The 19,399-nt window shown below is 43.7% G+C and overlaps 1 protein-coding gene across 4 annotated transcripts in view; it reads right to left on the minus strand.

Annotated features, from left to right (window-relative positions):
- Nucleotides 1-19,399, minus strand: part of sgsm2 (small G protein signaling modulator 2) — a 61,265-nt gene that overhangs the window by 34,913 nt on the left and 6,953 nt on the right. For all 4 annotated transcript variants that reach the window (XM_084019648.1, XM_084019650.1, XM_084019649.1 and 1 more), the window contains exon 2: nucleotides 12,968-13,043. In XM_084019648.1, the coding sequence (XP_083875774.1) occupies nucleotides 12,968-13,043 (76 nt within the window). The remainder of the gene's footprint in view (nucleotides 1-12,967; nucleotides 13,044-19,399) is intronic.

Consider the following 19,399-nt stretch of genomic DNA (forward strand, 5'->3'; position numbering starts at 1 on the left):
AAGTGTCCTTGGGCAAGACACTGAACCCCAAATTCCCCCCGAAGGCTGTGCCATCAATGTATGAATGTGTGTGAATGTGTGAAAGAAACCTGTTCTGTGTGTAAACGCAGAAGTCTTGTACGTTTGGCCGACTGTCCACATGGATCCATGAAACCAGGTCACAGGGTGAAAAAGTACAAAACACCGCCCTTGTGTTTCCTGTTAGTGTCTATGGCAAATATGCATACAATGATGTCATCGCCCTGCCCCTGGACCCTCTAGCCTTTGACCTCTTATACCTGCGACGTCTCATTACAGCAACAAAAGCTTGCAGCCATGCTTGTGATTGTGCTGCAGCAGATATTCATTGTGAAGCGCTTTGAGAGGTCGAAAAGACAAGAAAAAAGGGCTAAAGAAATACAGGTCCATAACAAACAACCTGGACCTTGAAAATGTCCAACCTCCACATAGAAAAATACGACGGAGTGGCTACTTGTAAACTCGATAAAAAGAAAAGATTTTATATCAGCTGCACTTCTCTGCATCACATTTAGAAGTAGACTATGTCCATTTACATAATGTGGCCCAAGCACCCCAACATTTAGACTTTTTATCTCATTTTATGCACACGTGTGTGGAAGGATATACTTTCATAAATACACATTCAATTCATTGGAGATGTGACTTATAATAAATAAATATTGAAGTGTGCAGATTAGCTTTACATTTGCTTTATCAGAATCAGATTAGAATTAGAAACATGATAGCAGCAACAGAAATAAATCAATGTGAGTTATTCATCCTGTCCTCCTCGGCTGATGTGAAAAGTATTTAGCAAATCAACCATTGATGAAGCCATACATCATGATTTATAATCCCTTTATCAAAGCAGCGTTTCAGAAAACCCCCGACCAGCGCAGCGTTAAAGTGAATCACTCTGAACGCCCTTATAGAATCCAAACATCGTGCGCGTTGTTCATCACCTCACTGCCTCCACTTGAATCGTGTTTCCCTGATGAACAGTAGTGACTGAAGAGCGCTGTGTGAAACCAGGAAAGGAGAAGAGAGGAGGTGTGGGAAGTCACAAGGTGAACAGAGGAAGCGTGAGAGAGTGGAGGAAGAGGTGTAAAGATAAGGCGTGAACCACGAGGCGATAATGCCGAAACAGGCGCACGCACGCATGCACGCATGCACGCACACACACATAAGTTTAGAAGTGTGTGAGAGAGATTAAAGATCTGGAGATGAGTGTTCATCTCTCCTGTGAAAACAGAGGATATCCATTAAAGATTGATACATGTGTTTGTGTGTGTTACATAGATTGTCCTATCTGTTAGAGGATTGTCATCTCTCTCTCTCTGTGTTCGTGTGTTTCTGTGATAATCTACCTTGACGGCTCATAATGACAGCCAGTAAATACACCAGCTCTGAACTTGTATCACAGGCAGGTGTCTCTGAACATGTCGCCCTTTCGTTTCCCTCTATTTCACACCTTGCTTGACTATATTGTTGCCTGCCCCTTTGTTTTCAATTCTGACTCACCTCAGTTACTATTACATTGCACAAGCCCTGTCCTGAACCCACCAATCCCTCCTTTATCCGCCGTATCATGCGACTACGGGCTCAAAGACTGCAGTCTTAGTCACAGCAAACCCTGCCTCCGTCGCCCTGAAAAGCTTCCATCGCCACTCTCCGGCTCAAACGGCCGAGGCTGCAAACTCGGCGGGAAGGCGAAGCTAAATTGGTCCTGCTACGGCTGATGCTCTGCACACGGCAGCTGCCTGCAACACTTCATTTCCAATGGCAACCGAAAGCAGATGCAGATCAGTCGCCATGCCAACCTGGCTGACCCCTTGACCATCTCTGCTCCCTCCATCCTCTCCACTTCATCCCAACATCCTCCCATCCCACACAGGAGGGCAGGAAAAGGCGTGAGAGGCAAACCTCCAGAGAGAGAGAGAGAGAGAGAGAGCCGGGTCAATTTACACTAAATCCAGCCAAGCTGAATCACAAGGGCCCGATCCTCCTCGCCATGACACACACCGGAGAGTGATCAACAAATCACCACTCCTATTCATTTATTTGTCTACGCATCTTCCAAAAGAAAAATATCAGCCTTTATGATTTCTAAACAATTATTTCCTTGATGTGATCTGACGATTGTTATGACGGCGTATTAGAGCCTCTGTAGGAGAAAACAAATGTCGGCAAATTGTAGCGTTCGCTTGTCATAGAGGAAGTAAACAAGTTGCTTCACCGGATGTTTGCCATTGCTATGACAACAAGTGGAAACTACCGCTAGCATCTTAGTCCAACAGCCCGAAAAAAAGAATAGCCATCAACAGCCATCACCCTAAGGAGCTTGACGAGGCGTTGTCACACGTTGTGATGCATTAAATAAATGCGTACATTCATGCAAAGTTAGCAGATGCCGGTTGTAAGATCGTAATAAAGTAGCATATTTGCGACTTTTTTCTCAGAATATTGCCCCACTCTCTCAGCTCTGTTTTTCCTACAGTGCAGATAGGCACACCAGAAGGAGTTTCATCATCCTGTCCCTCTTTAAAGCTGCTATTAGGAAGAATCATTTTATGACTCAGGTAGGCTGTTAATCAAAGCTGCGCTGCTATTTCTGAAAGAAAACACTGCAGCTAAACCCCGTCATTGAAATGCCTAAAACTTTCCCAGTTTGCCTAAATGGATTTATGGTGCGTCACTTATGGGAAATGTTCACACAGAGGAGGAGATTAAACGGAATAGAAATCCAGGTGAACCTGCTTCCCACGGCTGACTGAATTTTCCTCCCAGGATTTCTGGGTCTGATATTCACATATTTCTTTTACCTCTCACTGATATGATAAGTTGCCTACAGCAGCTTTAATTGTAGCCTGGTGTTTGTTTCATAGTATATATAGGCAGGATAAGTGACTCCATTTGGCCTCTGATCTAAGGGATTGAAAGGTTTCGATATTTCCTATTTTTATGACTTTAAATGTGTAAGATGAAGTGTAGCTTTAAGCGAGACAACAGCTGAATAACAACAGATTCAGGTTTTGTTTCCCCCCGCACCACAACTTTTTTCAGGCCCTTATATCTGAGCTCCTCTCGCTGGCTGCCACAAACACTTTGTGCAACAGAACGGCTGCAGGAAGCACCGCGTAGACTCTGCCGTGTCACCTGTTCAGACTTTGTGATTCCCCTGTGGGAGTTGGACAGCTCGAGGAGGAAGAGGGAGGAAGGAGCGAGTGTTTCCCCATCCTCTCCGCTCAAATCAATATCATCTCTGCCGTGTTTCATCTCTCCTCCATTATTTTTTTCTGTCTCAGGGCGTTCCACCAATGTTACCCACTATCTCGCCTTTTTTTATCTCCTGCTGCCTGCGCTAAGTTTAGGAGCGGCAGCATGACTCATAAAGTCAGACCGGCATATAGATAAGAATAGTCCAGATACCCCAATAGAGTACAGTTATATTGGAAAATGTGCTGGAAAAAGCATGTGAGGAATCTATATCTGACATTTCTCAACCAAAGACTTATTTTAGTCTTTTTTTTTTTTAGTTTGCTGCTTTAAAATCAAAGCATTTAAATAACAAAATAAAAGGGAAGCTTTTACTGGAAGGATTTACAGGAGGAAATGTCTATCGACCATATTAGCGGAGCGTCACTAGCGGCTATTCATCACTCAGAAAACTACGTCTACTGCAGGGAGGAAGAGGAAGCAAAAAATAATGGGTGGCTTTAATTGTGAAGACTTTAATTCCCCTGCAGCGGCTCCTTTGACTACTAAATATATCTGATCACGATCCAGTCAGGCAGGTCGCATTCAAGTGTCACGTGTGGACCCAGATACGGCTGAGTTTCTATCCGATCCCAAAAATCACATTGAAAAGACTGTAACCTCGGCCTTTGACAGTTATGTTATTAACATTGGTGGGAATATTGGCTGGTGTGAGATTATCTAGCTTCAAGGGCAGCCTGAACTCTCTCTACAAATAAAAGCTATCCAGTTTTAGCTGCTCTAAGCCGAAATCAAACCATTTCACAACTCAAGGAGATTTTGCAGCTCACTGGGGAGAAGTGTTTCCTTCGGGGGGCTTTGAAAAGATCGCACTCTTTTCAAAGCTCTTAGGACTTTGCTCGGAGGTGTGTATACAAGGTGTGTACATTATGTTATAAGCTATTAAAAAGCTATAAAAGCTGATTGTGGATTTCTCTCCGTCTGGGCTGGATGACGTCTCAGGTCTACAATTGTGAGGTTAACCACCAGAACGAGAAGGATATAAAACAAAAACAGCATAGTCGGCAGTAGTAAGTGTGAGCTACATCACTATTAGATGGATTATAGGGTGGATTCGTCCTTTAAGGCATGAAGCTATGAGAGCCATAAAACCCACCACCAGTTACACTTAAAAAGTAATGAACAATTCTGTCACGTACATGTCAGACACACACGCTTCACCGTGTGTGTCCGTCAACTGGTGGGGCCTGAAGTCACCGGGTTATTAAAGTCATCCGTCATCGCTTGCACATACACACAGCTATACAATACTGTTGTGTTTGCACACCTAGAGATGTTCTGTTAGGTTAAATAAAAGCTCATTTCTTAATAATTCAAAGATTATTTGACTTATTCAGCTGTATTTTTATGTTTTTACAAAGGTGACAACGGCTGTAATACACAGAACTATGGTCATGATTAATAACTACGAGGTTAAAGGAAAAAGGTTTTTACTCCAACCAAGTCAGGTGTTTTTTTCTGTTAAGGTCAATGTAAACCACCCACATATATTATCTTTATCCACTCTATCCATCATATTCAGGATATTCAGGGAGCTGGGCGATGGCGGCGGCGATACAAGGACGCAGACAACATTCACGCTCACACCTACGGGCGTGTTAGAGTCATCAACCAACCGGAACCTGCACGTCTTCGGACTGTGGCAAAGAAAGAATGGCGTAGGAGTTCTTCCACGCTCACCAACTGATGCCGGGGCTCGAAATACCACGTGCATGTGCATGTCAGTGCACGGAAGTCCTGACTGGCGTTTAGTCAGATCGGCGTGCTTAGAAAAAGGTTAGTTTGGAGCGTGCTATTTTTAAAGTTACATGCACCCGTGCATGTTCCCAGAAAGAAAAGCAGATGTGCAGTGAGTCTTTGTCGTAGAGACGAGGTCGAGGCGGCAGCTGCACCGTGAGAGGTGACAATCAGAGACACTGACAGCAGCAGACACACGGGGAAACCTGAAAGCGTGTCAGACAGACAGGAAGGGAGACGAGCAGTGCTGCCTCATACGCTTTGTGTTCATTAGCTCTGCTAATGATCTCCCGATGCACCTGCAACTTATTTATGTCAGCACTAATGTCAACTCTTTCCAAGCACAATTATACGAAAGCATGCAATAATAAAAAAAAAAGTACGTTGTATTTTGACGGGGAGGCAAAAGCGTAAACGGAGCGAAACAAAAATCTAAACCACAAATCTGCCTTCATCTTTCCCAGAATGAGGGAATAAATGACTTCCATAAAATGCTTCTTTATAAAAGAAAAATAGATATTTATATAACTGTAATCTTCAGCATAAAGACAGGGAGCACAGGGAGAAGTTAAATGACCTGTCTGTATTATACGTCAGTGTATTGATCTAGAATATTTTTTCCCGACCCTTGAAAGATAACATTGTCTGCTTGCCATCCTTATCCCCCCGTATCTTGTACTTCACATGGAAAAAGATTACGCATCAGTTATGAACAAAGCAGAGAGGATATGGAAAGAGTGTGTTGCTGGGGAGTAGCGGCCCCTCTGCTCATGAGGTCTTGGCTTTTTCCTCGGTCCCCAAAATGCAGGCAGAGGAAAAGGATTTGGTGCATAATAAGAGAGGCAGATACCTTAAGAGGAATTAGCAGTCTGGTTGTGAGGAAAGACAGCAGAACGAGAGCAGCCGGGTGCGGTTTGTCCCATGGGAGAGCTGATGGCATCCCCCCTGCAGGATTTTTGTGTTTCCACAGAAACAACCCGACCAGACTCCAACATGCCTCCTTTTCAGCTCAAACTTTACAGCAGCTAATCCTTACTATCTTAGTATAATGGGATAGCAACAATGCTTCTCCATAGGTTGGCGTGCTGAGAATAAAGCTGCTGTGAATACACCGTACAAAGAGCTTTTCTGCTAAAAACCACAAAACCTCTCAGCACTCCCTCCAAGGCTCCGAGAGCAGCAATAAAAGCAGACGATTACACTCATAAAGCACTAGTTTTTCCCAGCATCGCAGAGAATTATGTTGTTGTTGGCCATTATATTCCACTGTGATATCCACTAGATTCACCTCACGGAAGAAAAAACACAAGCAGACAGCCGCCAAAGCTCCGAGCTGATATGAAATCATGCTGCGGACGGGCTCTTTCTCCAAAATGAATGAAGATAATCTATATTGTTTCTGCACGATTTTCATCAAGACCCATTTGCATGAATGCGGCACTTTTTCCTTCAGAAACCCTTTATATCATGTTTGTTTAACAAGAAGCCAGCGCGCCATTAGAATGCATTAAACCACATGCACCACAATGAGCAGGAGAAAGATTGTCGGTTTGTGTTTGCCTGAAGAATCGTGTAACGATGTCGCTTTTATCATCAGCCTTAAAAAGCTTGTTATGGACGAGGCGGAGCGTTAATGCAGCAATTACAGAAGGAGGGCGAGGGCTAATGGATGGGCCGGAGCAAGAAAAGACGAGGTTTACCATCATTTCACCCTCATTTTCAGCATATGAGCAATTTTTTCCGCTGCCTTTCTGCAACATTTAATATGCCAACAACTGTGCGTTTGTGCCTTTCAACATATTGTGATATATCGCAATACTGAATCCGTCACTCCCCCGCAGCTTTTTCTCCCCAACCACATTAATAATTGGAGATTCTATCATAAAAAACACGCTTCTTCAATGCCGCAACGCATTGTTTCCTTGGAGCCACTGTCCCCGGCATACTGGACAAACTCCCGGTGCTGATGAACAACTTTTTTAACAAGCTGTGGAAAGTCCGTCTTCATGTCTGGTCCTATAACAACCCGCGGAGCAGAACGTTTTAGCGGAATCCTCAGCCTCAATACCTGGCTTCAGTCCTCCTGCACTGCCCACAATTTAGGTTTTATAGAAAATTATGAGCCCCTACTGAGTTGGAGATGCTCATCCACGCCTTCATCTCTTCCCGTATCGATTACTGTCATGCTCCACCACCTACAGTCCATCCAAAATGCTGCTGCTAGGCTACTTACGGAATCAAACAAATACTCCCATGTCACTCCTCTTCTCCGCTCCCTTCACTGGTTACCGGTATCCTACAGACATTTAGGGCACTACATGGTCAGGCCCCTGCTTAGCTTTCTGATTTAATTCACCCAACCCTGCACCCTGCTCCCTTAATAAAAAACACAACCTACTGTCGGTCCTCCACACCCACCTAAAGACCTGTGGGGATAGAGCTTTCACAGCTGTTGCCCCCAAGCTGTGGAATGCTCATCTCTACCCATGACTTGCCAGCTGTACTGGTGTCACAAGATCCATTCTACAACTCATGTAACACATGACATGACATAAGTGCAGAATACAACCTCATGACACTGGAATCAAAACTACTCAAACTACGAATTAACCTATAATAAACCACTAAATGAATCCCATCACACAGTGTAGAAGGCAGGCTCAGGTAGCAGCTGCCCACAGGTTACTTCCTCCAGCTCTCTAAATATTTGAAGGCATGGTAGGCGGCCAGCAATTGTACCTCACTTCTGAAAATCACATTTCAGGTGACTGTGTTGCTTCTCATTTAATAAGCAGCTGTCATCCATCCCCTAGAACAAGAGATACAGAAGAAAGTGTCCACTAATGACATTACGTCCACACACAAGTCCATTACCAAAGCTTGGAGAAAGCTCCGAGGTGGAATGAAGAGATGAGCTTTAGCAACATGTCGACATTTGTGCAGGCAAAGGACAGACAAATAAACTCTACAAACACTAGAATGTTTCCATCGTTTAGATTTCACTCAAATATAATATATTAGAGGGTTCCCAACCCCGGGTTCTCCAGCTTCCTCCCACAGTCCAAAGACATGCAGGATGGAGGTTCATTGATGAATCTAAATGTCCCGTAGGTGTGAATGTGAGTGTGAATGGTTGTCTGTCTCTACATGTTGGCCCTGTGATAGACTGGTTACCTGTCTGTCTCTACATGTTGGCCCTGTGATAGACTGGTTACCTGTCTGTCCCTACATGTTGGCCCTGTGATAGACTGGTTACCTGTCTGTCTCTACATGTTGGCCCTGTGATAGACTGGTTACCTGTCTGTCTCTACATGTCGGCCCTGTGATAGACTGGTTACCTGTCTGTCTCTACATGTTGGCCCTGTGATAGACTGGTTACCTGTCTGTCTCTACATGTTGGCCCTGTGATAGACTGGTTACCTGTCTGTCTCTACGTGTCAGCCCTGTGATAGACTGGTTACCTGTCTGTCTCTACATGTCAGCCCTGTGATAGACTGGTTACCTGTCTGTCTCTACATGTCAGCCCTGTGATAGACTGGTTACCTGTCTGTCTCTACATGTCAGCCCTGTGATAGACTGGTTACCTGTCTGTCTCTACATGTCAGCCCTGTGATAGACTGGTTACCTGTCTGTCTCTACATGTCAGCCCTGTGATAGACTGGTTACCTGTCTGTCTCTACATGTCGGCCCTGTGATAGACTGGTTACCTGTCTGTCTCTACATGTCGGCCCTGTGATAGACTGGTTACCTGTCTGTCTCTACATGTCAGCCCTGTGATAGACTGGTTACCTGTCTGTCTCTACATGTCAGCCCTGTGATAGACTGGTTACCTGTCTGTATCTACATGTCGGCCCTGTGATAGACTGGTTACCTGTCTGTCTCTACATGTCGGCCCTGTGATAGACTGGTTACCTGTCTGTCTCTACATGTCGGCCCTGTGATAGACTGGTTACCTGTCTGTATCTACATGTCGGCCCTGTGATAGACTGGTTACCTGTCTGTCTCTACATGTCAGCCCTGTGATAGACTGGTTACCTGTCTGTCTCTACATGTTGGCCCTGTGATAGACTGGTTACCTGTCTGTCTCTACATGTTGGCCCTGTGATAGACTGGTTACCTGTCTGTCTCTACATGTCGGCCCTGTGATAGACTGGTTACCTGTCTGTCTCTACATGTCAGCCCTGTGATAGACTGGTTACCTGTCTGTCTCTACATGTTGGCCCTGTGATAGACTGGTTACCTGTCTGTCCCTACATGTTGGCCCTGTGATAGACTGGTTACCTGTCTGTCTCTACATGTTGGCCCTGTGATAGACTGGTTACCTGTCTGTCTCTACATGTTGGCCCTGTGATAGACTGGTTACCTGTCTGTCTCTACATGTTGGCCCTGTGATAGACTGGTTACCTGTCTGTCTCTACATGTCGGCCCTGTGATAGACTGGTTACCTGTCTGTCTCTACATGTTGGCCCTGTGATAGACTGGTTACCTGTCTGTCTCTACATGTTGGCCCTGTGATAGACTGGTTACCTGTCTGTCTCTACGTGTCAGCCCTGTGATAGACTGGTTACCTGTCTGTCTCTACATGTCAGCCCTGTGATAGACTGGTTACCTGTCTGTCTCTACATGTCAGCCCTGTGATAGACTGGTTACCTGTCTGTCTCTACATGTCAGCCCTGTGATAGACTGGTTACCTGTCTGTCTCTACATGTCAGCCCTGTGATAGACTGGTTACCTGTCTGTCTCTACATGTCAGCCCTGTGATAGACTGGTTACCTGTCTGTCTCTACATGTCGGCCCTGTGATAGACTGGTTACCTGTCTGTCTCTACATGTCGGCCCTGTGATAGACTGGTTACCTGTCTGTCTCTACATGTCAGCCCTGTGATAGACTGGTTACCTGTCTGTCTCTACATGTCAGCCCTGTGATAGACTGGTTACCTGTCTGTATCTACATGTCGGCCCTGTGATAGACTGGTTACCTGTCTGTCTCTACATGTCGGCCCTGTGATAGACTGGTTACCTGTCTGTCTCTACATGTCGGCCCTGTGATAGACTGGTTACCTGTCTGTATCTACATGTCGGCCCTGTGATAGACTGGTTACCTGTCTGTCTCTACATGTCAGCCCTGTGATAGACTGGTTACCTGTCTGTCTCTACATGTCAGCCCTGTGATATTACCTGTCTGTCTCTACATGTCAGCCCTGTGATAGACTGGTTACCTGTCTGTCTCTACATGTCAGCCCTGTGATAGACTGGTTACCTGTCTGTCTCTACATGTCAGCCCTGTGATAGACTGGTTACCTGTCTGTCTCTACATGTCGGCCCTGTGATAGACTGGTTACCTGTCTGTCTCTACATGTCGGCCCTGTGATAGACTGGTTACCTGTCTGTCTCTACATGTCGGCCCTGTGATAGACTGGTTACCTGTCTGTCTCTAGATGTCAGCCCTGTGATAGACTGGTTACCTGTCTGTCTCTACATGTCAGCCCTGTGATAGACTGGTTACCTGTCTGTCTCTACATGTCAGCCCTGTGATAGACTGGTTACCTGTCTGTCTCTACATGTCAGCCCTGTGATAGACTGGTTACCCGTCTGTCTCTACATGTCAGCCCTGTGATAGACTGGTTACCTGTCTGTCTCTACATGTCAGCCCTGTGATGGACTGGTTACCTGTCTGTCTCTACATGTCGGCCCTGTGATATTACCTGTCTGTCTCTACATGTCAGCCCTGTGATAGACTGGTTACCTGTCTGTCTCTACATGTCGGCCCTGTGATAGACTGGTTACCTGTCTGTCTCTACATGTCGGCCCTGTGATATTACCTGTCTGTCTCTACATGTCAGCCCTGTGATAGACTGGTTACCTGTCTGTCTCTACATGTCGGCCCTGTGATAGACTGGTTACCTGTCTGTCTCTACATGTCAGCCCTGTGATAGACTGGTTACCTGTCTGTCTCTACATGTCTCCCTGTGATAGACTGGTTACCTGTCTGTCTCTACATGTCGGCCCTGTGATATTACCTGTCTGTCTCTACATGTCAGCCCTGTGATAGACTGGTTACCTGTCTGTCTCTACATGTCGGCCCTGTGATAGACTGGTTACCTGTCTGTCTCTACATGTCAGCCCTGTGATAGACTGGGACGAAACAGGGAACAAGTGGAGCCCAAATGTGATTGTTTTCACTAACTGAATGAATGACTTTAGTCCTCCCCATTCTTAAAATCAAATTAGACTAAATATCAGCGGTGTGCTCTACCGGCTCTTCACTAATTAACTAACTAACTAAGTGGAATGAGTTTGGGGTTCATTAGCAGACGTAGCACAATAAACAGGTATTAAGAAGGACAGCAGTGACATTGGTGTCATTAGCATCTGACCTTTTGCCTCGCCTCTTCCCCGAGAGTCAGCGAGCTCAGCAGGCTCTCAGTGCAGGACTGACGGCATGCAGTCACATTAACATCGGGGGCAACTTCAACTACATACTGTGTGGCATTTACAGGGCTACCTTGTTCAAAAAGCCACAAAATCATTAGATTAGATGAAACTAGCACATAAAAATGTTGTTTTAACCAGAAATGGATACCCAAATACGTATATGTTCTGTGCTCAAGACTCACCTGTTCAGACTTCACCTCGACTCTGCATAGCATGACCCACTAACAACACCCCCCCACAAAAAAAAAAACACTTCTATGTTCTTACCTATAGCACTTTGATCACTGTTGTACTTAAGGTATCCTTGCTGAACAACAAGGTTTCTTTCTTTCAACAAATGTACTTATTGTAAGTCGCTTTGGACAAAAGCATCTGCTAAATGCCCTAAATGTAAATGTAATTAAAACAAAAGACAGATGGTTTCATTTCCACACTGCGCTGTTCTCAGGTCAGCCATTAGAGACGTGGACGCTGTGATTCTGGCCGTTCTGGAGGGAGACAACTGGTCTACCGATGACGGTGGAGGATGAACTCTCTGACAGCAGTCACTCTCTTATTGCATCAAATCACAGTGGCCCACGGGGGTCAATTCAATTTGCATGGTCCTGTCTGTACACGCGGCAGGAAAGAACCTGCTGTCATAATCTGAATTCCAGTATATAAAATCACCAAGGTCCTGTGCTTATTGTATTTTTCCACCTGAACAGCGTGTTCTGTGATATCTCCACCTTGAAGTGGAAGCATGGAGGGAGCGGTCAGGATTAGCATTACAGCCCGACCAATTTCATTGGCTGATATTAGATATTAGCCAATCACAGGTACGTCGTATCGCCACATACGCTCCCTGATGGATCCATAAATAAGAGTATTTCCTTGGGTATCAGTATCGTGTTTGAATTTCTAGTACCATGACAACCCCTATACACCAATATACATACTGCAATTATCAGACACATTGTAATGTTGGCACAGTTCTGGCTTGGCCACACATCATAACGAATCACCTGAAACTATTCAGCTTTTAAAAGATATATATATATATATTTTATACCATCTATTTGAGATATTTGGAGATTTATGTTTCTGGCTGATCTGAGGCTACAGGCAGCTTTTGACCAGCGTGGAAGCTATGAGTCACACACACCACTGCAACCTCTACCATCCGGACACACACACACACACACACACACACACACACACACACACACACACACACACACACACACACACACACACACACACACACACACACACACACACATCTCCAGGGCTTAGAAAGCCTGGGTTTTGTACAGCCTGTCTCTGAATTGGTTTCCATTAGCTGAACTGTGAGTATTAACTTTCCATTGATGCAGCAGCCTCGTCAGAGGCTCGGTGACGTCAAGCAGTGTCCTTGACGGAGAAGCAGCACCCAGTCACCTACTGAAGAGTTCAACAAGTGTGTGTGTGTGTGTGGAGGCGTACCAGACAGAGACAATGTGTGTGTGTGCGTCCAGAGAACAACAGAAGAGCCTACTTACTACACAGAGCAATGATGTGGCTGCTGTCTTCGTGGACGAACTTCTTAGTCACCGCTTCCTCCATAATCTGCTTCACCTGCACACAAAGGAGCCACAGTTGCCCGGAATTATCAGCATCGTCTTTACATTAGCCGCCATTACCTCCTCACAGTACAGGAAATGCTGTAATGTAATTATATTTGACATAAACCATAAGAAGAGAAAAGATCACAGAAACACATCCGTGATCATATAATCTGCTCTGAGACGCCACAGTGTTGTACGTTGCTGACTTTGCTTTTGATTGCGAAAAACAGGGATAATGAAAAGGGGTTCATGGCAAACTGCCAGCGGACGTTACGCATGTAAATAAATGTTTCAGTCGATCAACCATTATTTGTATGTTGCACCTTTCATACAGGTTAGTGTGGTTCCAAGCAGACAAGCCGAAAATAAGGCAAAACCAACCGTGAAAACAAGTCTCGACTTCCAGACCAATAATAATAATAATAATAATAACTTTATTTATATAGCACCTTTAAAAACAACAGTTTACAAAGTGCTTTGACAGCAGAATATAAATATGGTCAGATACACAAGTACAACAAAAACATCAGCAGAGAGAAGGTAAAAAGACAATAAAATATAAATAAGTAAAATAAAAATAAATAAAAAGTTTAAACGGGCAACATCACATAAAGGCAAATCTATAAAAGTGTGTTTTAAGAAGTGATTGGTTGAGCCTGGTTTTGAGCCTCGACTTTCGAACCGTTAGAAGGGCCTGAGGATCTAAGGTTGCTGAAATACATTAGAATTAAACAATAAAATAAGTGAATAAAATAATGTTTTATAGTATGTTTTTGCCTGATGATTGAAGGACAGCTCAAAGGGTAAGGGTTCTTCTTCTGGGGAGCATGAACATGTAAATTTCATGACAAAGGGGCGCTTGTAAAAATGTGGGATTGATAAAAGTGTTAGGCATCAAAACAACAACAACAATGAATACAAAGAGCAATCGTTGTGTTGGCCGGTCTGAACAACATTTCCACTTGGGTCGATGGTAGTTTGATATTGTTTTTGAGTTTTCACGGGTGAGTAGCTAGAGCAGCACGGCTGTCTTCATACTGACTGAAGATTACGGCTTCGTGCAGCAGCAAAGAAAGAAATTCCACCCAACGCTGTCGTTAATAAATAAGGGTAAATCTGATTAAGCCAGATGTCAATAAATAAAACTGTGTACACACAAAGATAGAAATGTGAATATGCATCATTTTCGTAAAATTTTAAAAGCTGCAAATATTCCTCAGTCTGGTTCATAAATCTCAATAACTGTGGAGCTGGGTGATCAGGTGAATGAGACGTGGCCAAATATGGATGTGAAAAAAAATCCTTAAACACCCGTTGGCACGTTGATATTTGTGCCCATCCACCATTCACCCGTCTGGCATGCATTCTCCGATGCAGCCAGCGCAGCCGTCATCGTGCTCCGCTGTGGCTATTTGTAGCGTCCGTACCACTGACTCATCATGTTTCTGCAAACCAGCGCTGTGGCAAATTCTCAATCATTATTATTATTATTAGCAATAAAAGTGGGAAGGATGATTAATGATTCATTCATGGCGCTCATGTTGAAATCAACTTCACTAAGTGCTTCACATTTTCAAGATAATTCTGATATGAGGGCTTGAAGAACTCTAAAAATACATCACCCATTAATCATTTCAAATGAAGTGCATCATAAAATAAAATAATAACACAACCAGGGAAACTGACAAACAACCTAAAAACAACGTTGCCCATCTCTCAACTTGTATTCAATCTCCTCCTCATTACTCCAGCTATCTCATCTAAAACCATGTCTGTATATCTGATATATGCAATATGATCACAACACTTAGCTTGATCGTATTGTGATTTGAAACATTTTGCAATATGCACAGTTTTGCATTTAACATATTGAGATTACTTTTTTCAACTGCAAAGTATGCTGACTTTACCCATGACCACACCAGAAACATCAAGCAGACTGAAAGACTTGTTAGTAAAATGTTCAATTTGTATTTACAATATTAGTTATATAGTTCACATAAAAGATAGATACTTGGCATCCACGTATAGATATCAATATCATGATACTATGCTGACCCCACCCCTCCCTCCCTAGCTGACTTTCCTCCCAAATTAGTTGAACTTGGTTTTCTGTTTGAAAACCTTTTGGCCAAACTGCCTGATTACAAAACACAAAATAACGACGCAGTCTCCTTTTAATGTTGTGACAGCCCAAACATCCGCACCACTGACTTCCAATTAATAGCGTGGCATACATTCAAATGAGTATCTTTCGCTGCTATATGCCGTGTCTCTGGGGAGGAGAGCCTGAGCGAGTTCATCAACACCGAGTCAATCTGGTGTTCGCTTGTCTAAGTTTGCTCTCTCCGTAGAATTAATTGTCGGCAGTAATTAATCCGGGACCCATCTGACACCTCTGCCTTGTTTGGGTCTAATTGATAAACAGGAAGAATGGAATTGCTCTGCTGTGTGATAACGAAGCCCTAACTATCTCTCGGTTCAAACTCCTTCCTGTTATCACGGAGGTGGAGGAGCTCGCAGAGCTGCTGTGTCTGAGGGAGGGAGCCTCGTCCCGAGTCACCAGGGTGAGGTCCAGCCATCATCCAGTCCCATAATGAAGTTTGTGCAGCCAGCGAAAGGACCATTCTGTCTGAGGGCCAACGGGGTCCAGCTTGTTCTTTTCTGTGTTCGCTGATTAGCTCCACCGCTGTCGTGACTACAATCAAGTTCTTAAAGCGATAACATCTTAACCAAACGCTTTCAGGAGCTAAAAATCACATTCCTGTTGTTACTGTGAAGATGAATGATGCAGTGATCTAACTTCTTCTGTCCAAACTTTATTATTACCAGTTATTACCAATACCTCAACTGATCTTATCTGCCGACACCAAGAACAAATCTGATAGCAGGTCTCTCTTTTTCTCCGCATTTAATATCTTTGTGCCTTACTGAGTGGAACTTATTGGAATCACTTTTATGTGAGGTAACATCAGGTCAGGGATTTCTGCGTGCGTGACAAAACGATTGTTGAAAGAAAGTAGTGTATATTTAATGTGGATCCTTCGTGCCATAGCCGTTACCCAATCCATCAAACAATCCAATTAAAAAGTTACAATACAGTGGATCGGATCAGTGGATCCCAGTGAAGATAGACAAATTGGACTAATAATGACAGACTGAAAACAGTGTTGTTTTGTACATAATTTTCACACATAATGGAACGACAACACGTAGCTCATAACTACGATAACAATATTTAAGTTTTTGTTTCTCTTGTTAACTTGCAAGCCCAGGGAAATGGGGTGTTGTGGAAAAATGAATCTGCCCAATAAAGATCAACAACCAGGATCAGCTTTTTCTCCGAGGTTTATTCCACTAAGTATTCTCATCTGCAGAAGAAAGTACTGTTCACCCCTGCCTTCTGATGCAAAGGTTCAGAATCAGCAGGAACGACCCTGAGTCTAACAACAATCTCCCTTTTAAGGAGGAGGAACCATGGACAAAGGACGGATCATGTTCTATCTTACAAAGACAAGATGTACAGGCAAGGTCAAGATTTACAGAACACAGGCGTCATAGTCCTGAAATTATCTTATGTCAATGTGGCACTCATGTTCATATCATCTACAAACAGGCATTCATTTTCGTCATAGCATAACAGTCAGATGAGGAGATGCGGATCGACGTCTGGCCTGACAAATATTCTGATTATAAATTACAAACATCCAAAATTCCCATTACAGGGGTAATGCAGAAAGTTGGGGATGGACCTCAACAGAGTGGGCTCTGTAAAGCTATGAGCTGAAGTGGCTTGTCTGATCCTTCATACAGTGTTACACAACTGGCAACACCGACTCTGTAGTCGGTCACCTGCTAAATAAATGTCACATCAGACATACAGGCTACAGTAGTGGCAATTTACTGTGATAAAAAAAACTCACCTTAGAATACACCTGCTAGCCAAATAATGATAACGGCATTCAATTGGTCTGGATTGAGAAATGGCAGGAGCAGAATAATAGAATTCAACTAGAGAAGTTCTGAAGCACTTGTGGTTGTGAATGCTCCCTGTTGACAAGCTGAAGCCAAATGCGGATTGCTGCCTTTGAAAACCAGAATATATCAAATCTGTGAAATAATGAACTGTGCAAAAAGTAAAAATGCTGTGGCAAAGTTGAATTCATGTGAGAAAGTCCTAATCCCCGTTTGAATGGAGTTTCTATCTGGAAGTGTGAATGAAAATGCTTGAAAAAGTGTGAATATTGAGAATTTCTTGAAGATTCCGTAATCTGCTTGAATGGGGGGAAAATGGCTGAAAAACGTCAAACATCTCTGAAATTATGAATGATATCAATAAGAAAAATAGACGCGGCTGATTCCCAATTGAGAGGAATATTCTGTGTTTGAATGGAGTGAATACGTTGAAAAATGTTGAAGGAGTTAAAGGCATCAGGCGATTTTATTCAGAACACTTTCTGTTATATTGCTTGAAATCATCGTAACATTACGACAGGTGTACGTACATTAAAAAACCTACATAACAAAACCTACATAACAAAACCTCTGTGGCGGAGGCAGGACTGTCAAAAGCACACGGGCCGGAGAAAATAATTGGCTGGCTGTGAATTCTTACTTCACATTCTACGCGCACTCTGGCGATTTCGATCACTGTGCGTGAGCGGCAAGCCGTCTCTGCACTCGGCAGTAGCTGCAGCTAGCAGGGGCTACAGCAAGCCAGCGACTTATATTGTCCTTGTGGATCTGGGTAGTGAGCACTTATCTTTTATATTTAGCAGTGAGCATCACCAACTGTTTCTAACTAGCTAGCAATAAGTTGCTGCATCGTAACTCCCTTTTCAATAACATTTCCTAATGCTAACATGCTAGCTTGACATATCTAGCAACAACAGCCATGTTAGTTGTTTACGTTCATTATGCTAATGTTATGGGTTTTCTTACTTGTGAATGTCAGCTAGCGATGTTGTGCTCCTCGTCCAGCGATCTTTCGTGTTGTAATAAGGGCAGTGCGCATTCACACACCCTGGGGGGCGTGGCTTTCAACAGAGATCTGAACGGAGCGGTCAGGATCTTTCCGGTATGGCGATGTGTTCAAAGTCAAAAATCTCTTTTTAGAATGACCTATAAGGCATTTAAGGGCCATAACTTTCTGACCCGGAAGATAAGTAAGTAGAACATATGTTGTGAATGCCTCCTGCATTCACAACCAATGAACCATTTCAAGTTTGTATGACGTTAAAGGGTCCACTTTATTATTTCCCATGATACACCGAGCATATATTTATTCAGGACATTTCTAGGAGACACGTTCACACAACCAGGGAAATAAAAATGACATCATAAAATCATCTCATCTACCATCATGTCACTTTGTTGAACCTATTGTTAATTTGGACAAGAGCCATTAGCCCACAGATCTGGTTAAATTGGCTGTTTGCTACTCCTGTCTTATTGTACCAGTTACCCACGCAACTCTACAACTGCCTTTGACTCAAAAAGCTTGTATAAGGTAAAGCAACTTAGACGGCGAGGCATTTGAAGGTTGAAGTCCTTCATTAACAAATAGTCTTAATGTTACAATGTTACACTGATACAAACTGTACCTGTAACCAAGTAACCTTCAATGCTTCACTCTTAATTGCTCTGGTATGAGATCAATATGGCAAGAGACCGAGCCCCCAGTGACTATAAATGTATTTACAAACACACACACACACACACACACACACACACACACACACACACACACACACACACACACACACACACACACACACACACACACACACACACACACACACACACACACACACACACACACACACTCCTTGGAGAGCTGCTGCTTTTCATTCTGTCTTTTAATGCTCTCATCCAGAGCGTCTGACTGGCCACATTCTCCACAGAGATGTGCAAACAGATCCATGTATTTACCTGCAGCTCGACCCATCAGAGGAGAGTGATACACAGCAGTCGGTCGGAGGGGTCGATACATTCAGTACTGGGAGATTGAAGTGGCGAACCAGTTTAATCAGCGCCGGCTGTCAGGGATTACATTTGGTTTCAAGTTTGGTATGCTCCCCAAAAAAAAACGTGATTAAGTATATTAAGAGGATTAGAACGTTAGTTTGTTAATGCGCTGCCCACTGAAAGCAGCAGACACTTTAAATCCTGGGCTTCAGTTGGATTTCTATTCATGTGGATGTGTGCTCACAATGCACGAGAAGACTATACATCATTTTCAGAAGGTGAGATTATATTGGAGGCAAAAATCGATGAAGGGCAGTGGACAGACGTTAAGTCCCACAGTTTCACAGGATGACTGCAACACTAAATGGAACTGAACGCTTCACTGAACGATCAAATTAC

This window comes from Eutrigla gurnardus, assembly GCF_963514095.1.
Source record: "Eutrigla gurnardus genome assembly, chromosome: 10".
NCBI classification, from domain to species: Eukaryota; Metazoa; Chordata; class Actinopteri; order Perciformes; family Triglidae; genus Eutrigla; species Eutrigla gurnardus.